The sequence below is a fragment of the Quercus robur genome, chromosome 5 (genome assembly GCF_932294415.1).
Source record: "Quercus robur chromosome 5, dhQueRobu3.1, whole genome shotgun sequence".
NCBI classification, from domain to species: domain Eukaryota; kingdom Viridiplantae; phylum Streptophyta; class Magnoliopsida; order Fagales; family Fagaceae; genus Quercus; species Quercus robur.
In genome coordinates, this window is record NC_065538.1 from 76,695,912 (window position 1) to 76,701,326 (window position 5,415).

Consider the following 5,415-nt stretch of genomic DNA (forward strand, 5'->3'; position numbering starts at 1 on the left):
CAGCCACTCGACGTACCCTGCTAGCCTCCTTTTCATCATCTGGCACTCGGTCTTGGGCTAAAAAGTCAATGATTGGGTCCATCCAACATGGCTCGGATGCTGTTACCACTGAGACACCTACCGCGACATTAATACTCGGTTCCGCTACGAGCTCCACCTTGATTATCCGAGGTACCTTCTCAATCATTGACGATGCCAATGTGGCTAGAGAGTTTGCGTGTCTATTCTGCCCCCAGGCCACTTGGACCACCTTTGCCTTAAGAAACTGACTCATAACCTGCCTTACTACTTGCAAGTATTCTTTCATTCAAGAATTTCGGGCTTCAGAACTGCCTCGCACCTGGCTAACCACCAACTGAGAATCCGAGTAAACCTCAACTTCCCATGCACCCATATCCAGAATAGCTCTCAATCCAGCAAGTAGGGCTTCATACTCAGCTTCGTTATTGGAGGCCCTAAATCCCAACCTGAAAGAATGTTCTAACCTTATTCCTTCTGGAGTGATGATAAGAATCTCGGCCCCAGCCCCCATTGCACTAGAAATGCTGTCCATGAATACCTTCCATGGTCAACAGTCCACATGACAAATTATCTCCATCTCTTTCCTCGGGGAAAACTTTGCAACAAAATCAGAACTTGGCCTTTCACCAAGCTCCTTGGCTTCTACCTAATATCAAAGGAGCCAAGCCGGGTTCCCCATTTGGTTATTCGACCTGTGAAGTCGAATCTCTTCAACAGTGACTGTAAAGGATATTCGGTTAACACATAGATGGTGTGAGCTTGAAAATAATGGGCAACTTCCTCGTAGCGTGCATTAGTGCTAACACCAACTTCTCTAGGGGCAAGTATCTTGTCTTAGCGTCAACCAGGGTCTTGCTGATATAATACAAGGGTTATTGCACTCCTCGATCCCTTAGGAGTACGGCACTCACGGCATGTTCCAACATTGAAAGATACATGAATAAATCCTCCCCGGGCTCTGGGGCTATCAACATAGGTGCTTGCATCAAATACTCCTTCAAGTCCTGAAAAGCCTTTTCACACTCCTCATTCCATTGGAATTCCCTCCACTTCTTTAAGAGCTGGTAGAATGGACGGCAACTATCGGTAAACTTGGAAATGAACTGGTTAAGGGTAGCTAACATGCTGGTCAACACTTGGACTTCCTTCGGATTACTCGGTGGCTTGAGGCACTTCACGGCTTCAATCTGGTCAAGGTTGACTTCTATTCCTCGGTTTGTGATCAAGTACCCTAGGAAATTACCAGCCCCCATTCCAAAGGTACACTTGTCTGCATTGAGGCGCAACTTATGCTGCTAAAGTACTTCGAATATCCCCTTAAGATCTTCGATATGCTGTGCCTTCTGCTTGTTTTTTACCACCATATCATCAATGTACACCTTAACCGTCTGCCCAATCTTACCTCGGAACATTCTTGTCATCATCCGTTGATAGGTGACCCCAGCATTCTTTAACCCGAACGGCATCACGGTATAGTGGTAGTTGGCGTCAGGGGAGATAAATACTGTCTTTTCCTAATCTTTAGTGGCCAAGGCAATCTGATGGTAACCCTGAAAGGCGTCTAGAAAACTCATCCTTGGGTGCCCATATATGGCATCCACTAGTTGATCGATCTTCGGCATGGGAAATGGGTCTTTCAAGCACGCTTGATTTAGATTAGTGAAATCTACGCAAACTCTCAATTTGCCATTCATCTTCTTTACCACTACGGTATTTGTGAGCCATTTTGGAAAGAAAATTTCTTTTATTGCTCCGGCCTCCTTTAACCTCTTAACCTCTTGCCTAACAGCTTCAGCGTGCTCTTTAGCCGACCTCCTCTGTTTCTACTTCTTAGGAGGGAACAACGGGTCCATGTTAAGCTTGTGAACTATGAACTCAAGGTCCACCCTGTGCACCTCATACGGGCTCCAAGCAAACATATCCACATTCTGCATAAGAAACAGCAGCATCTCTACCCTGTCCTCATCCCTTATACTCGCCCCTACCTGAAAATACCTGTCATCATTCGGTAATATCCTTACTTTGACCAATTCCTTGGCACAGCTAGCCCTCACTCCTTGGGGCTCTTGTAATTGCTATGAAGGGACTTCCTCAGACGGTTCCTTTTGTTTGGTCTGTTTGTTTCTCCTAATTAACTGCGGCAACTAAGCACTGTCTAGCCACTTCCTCGCTCCTCCTTACTATAGCGACGCCTTGCTCGGTGCGGACTTTGATCTTCACATGCAGGGTGGACAGTATTGCCCCCATTGCATGAATCCATGGCCTCCCTACGATCGCCGTATACGGAGAAAATGAAGCAACCACTACAAATATTACCACTACTTCCTTACCTCCCATATTCACAGGGAGCGAAATCTGCCCCTCTAGGATTACCACCCGGCCATCAAACCCGACCAGGGGAGTATCGTACTTTGAGAGATCTTCATTCTTTAGCCTAAGCCCCTTGAACAGGTCAGGATACATCACATCGGCACCATTCCCTTGATCTATCATTACCCTCTTTACTATAAAACCATTTATCTGAGTTGTTACCACCAAAGCATCATCGTGCGGTTGAATCATTCCTTCTAAATCATCGTCGTTACAAGCAATGGGCTCTCAAGTGAACTTCAATTTCTTCTTGGAGGGCTGCTTGCTCGAGTACTCTCCTGTTGGTGCGATCGCTAATACCCCTATCCTCCTAGTTACTGTAATGCCCTTTAGGCTACGTGGATGACCTTGATCACTCTTAACGGGGGTGGGAGGGGGTTCCCCCTTTGCTGAGTACCCTGCTCGGTACCTTGATTTCCCGAATCCACCACAAACTCCTTCAAATATCCTGCCTTCACCAACTGTCCTAAATGGTCTTTTAACACCCAGCATTGCTTGGTGGTATGCCCCTTATCCTTGTGGTAAGTACAGTACAAGTTTTGGTTCCTCTGTGATGGGTCACCCCTTATCTTATTTGGCCACCAGAAGTACGACTCGTTCTTGATTCGATTCATGATCCTATGCACCGGCTTTTTGAACGTTATGTTCATTTCCCCCACCTATGCTTTTGACTCTTGAATCCTCAAATCCTTTTGGGGCCTTAACTGAAAACCGCCTTGTCGAGAATGACTTATGATAGGGGCTTTACCTTTATTCTGCAGCCGGTCATCCTCTAGACGTTTATACTCTTCAATGCGCCTCATGAGCTGCCTCATATCCTCGAGAGGCCTCCTCGTTAATGACTCCCGCAATTCTGAGTCCTCGAGCAACCCCAACCTAAAGGTACTTGCCGCAATTTTCTCATTATCCCCACCAATCTCGTTGTAAAGTTCCCAATACTGACTAGTGTAGCTGCGAAGGGTTTCCCCAACTCTCATTTTTAGGGATAGTAATGCGTCTACTGGTTATGGCACCTGGCTACAGGTTATAAACCGGACACTGAATTCTTGGACCAGCTCGGCAAAACTCTGAATTGAGCCTTTCCATAACCTATTGAACCACCTCAAAGCAGTGGGCCCGAGACTCGAGGGAAATATCTTACACATTAATGCATCATTGTGAGTGTGTAAAGACATCATCTGGATATAATGGCTGACGTGCTCTACCGGGTCCGTTTTTCCATCGTAAGAGTTGAATGGTGGGCGCGTAAATCTGCTCAGCATGGGGGCTTGTTCAATCTCATCTGAGAATGGTGATTGAGCAGCTCTGTGTAATGCTTGGTACATAGCGTCCATGGCGGCATTCTGGGGTCGTCGCCCTTCTGGGGAAACTGAATCCCAATCTGCATACTCCCGTGAATGTGAACGGTCTCGGTGTTGATGGGAACCGGATTGATGGGACCTGGCTTTGTAGCAACCTCCCCCACTAACAGACCCCTCCTTCCAGTAGTCACTATTTCTTCTTCGACGCCTACCTCTTGCTTCTAACTCCAAGTCTCTTACCAACCTACGCAAACGCTCAAGTTCCTCGTCTCTCTCATCAAATTGTCTATGCCCTGAAGCACCTAATATTGTCCGGTGCGTTTGATACGACCCTTCTTCGAGGTTGGATTGCTTTTCTTCCCGCTCACGATCCCTATCTTCACACCTTTTGTGCCTTCTTTCTCACCAGGTAGATCCCTAAGAAGATCTCCCAGAACCATTTTCAGCATAGCTCACTGACCGTCCTTCAGACATTTCCCTGACGCGAGTTTCAGTTGAACCATAACTACATAGGAGATCCCCACAGACGGCACCAGTTATGCGTACCCAAAATATCACTATTGGGCTCAGCCTCTACTTGGGCTCACAATCTTTTTGTATTGTGGACTTTGGATTTCCTACTATGGGTGGTCTTATACTCGGAGGCCTAAGTACACTCCTGTTTCCTCAAACCCTTCTCTTTACCTCACAAAGTCGTTACCTTTCTCTCTTAGAGTGGTTGCTCTCTTCTCTCAACGTTTTCTCTAGAATTACCAACCCCCCATTCCTCATTCTCTTCTCTTATTTATAGGCTAGGATAAGTGGAGGTGCTATGATTACTCCCCCTTACTAGTGCGAATGGAGGTCCAATTCCATCATCTCAAAGTGGATGCTCCGTCGAGAAAGGTGGAAGTGGCATTGGAACTGATTCCCACCTTCAAAAGCCCGCTCGGCAATGATGTTCTTAAAGGCACTACTGGGTAGTCGAGCACAAGGTGTCTCCGAGCAATAACACTCCCGACCAGGTTAGAAATGATCGCCCGGGGGGGGGTTGCTTCATGAGGTATTCAAGTTAGCGTGGTCTTATTTCAGCTTTTTGGCCCAAATTGGGCCCTGAGGTATCCGGGTTGAGGCTAAAGGTCCAAGAATGGGGACAGGGTCATATAATGTGTCGTGAGGCTTAGGCCTGAGGCCTGGGGCCCAGTCCCGTACAAGTTTCTTTATTAACAATATATTAAACTTAAATTCTGGGGTGAACGTAACTTACTAGTTAAATAAACGAACATAAACAAATTTGTTTTTTCAATCCAAACCCAACTTGTTCATAATTAGTTTGGTTTGGTAACAGCTCTATCCAAGACCTGCATAATGGTTGGACTTTGCAGGTTCTGGCTTTCTATCTTAAAGACAGAAATCATCAAAGATCTTCAGGTATGGACCTCCGATGTTGCTTCAATAATGCAATGTTACACTAATATTTCATATATATAATAATTTCTCTATCTGAAGCAATATCGCTCTTAAATTTGAGAGAATCAAAATGGGCCAGTTTGGAAGTAGAAATGTAAGTGCTACAAATTAAATTTACACCATGCTTGTATCATCCACAAGTTCTTTTAACAAAAAGAAAATTGAAAGCAACAACAAAAGTGTATTTCATAATGGCTTATATCAGATAATCAACAAAAGAATCCCCAATATAAGTGGTGTGTATTACAAAACAAAGACAAAGATCAATGAAAAT

The 5,415-nt window shown here is 45.4% G+C and overlaps 1 protein-coding gene across 1 annotated transcript; it reads right to left on the bottom strand.

The window, feature by feature from the left end:
• Positions 1–1,844: 1,844 nt before the first annotated feature.
• Positions 1,845–2,583, bottom strand: LOC126728736 (uncharacterized). The gene is made up of 2 exons (XM_050434522.1): positions 2,203–2,583; positions 1,845–2,006 (listed from the first exon to the last, which is right to left on the bottom strand). The coding sequence occupies exons 1-2, from the start codon at positions 2,581–2,583 to the stop codon at positions 1,845–1,847; spliced, it is 543 nt and encodes a 180-aa protein (XP_050290479.1).
• Positions 2,584–5,415: the final 2,832 nt, after the last annotated feature.

What these genes read in the sequence shown, in the direction of transcription:
- LOC126728736 (XM_050434522.1), bottom strand. Translation starts at nt 2,583, where the DNA reads ATGATTCAACCGCACGATGATGCTTTGGTGGTAACAACTCAGATAAAT. An exon ending in CCGAGCAAGGCGTCGCTATA is followed by an intron (nt 2,007 to 2,202) that starts GTAAGGAGGAGC and finishes AGGTATTTTCAG; the next exon opens with GTAGGGGCGAGTATAAGGGA.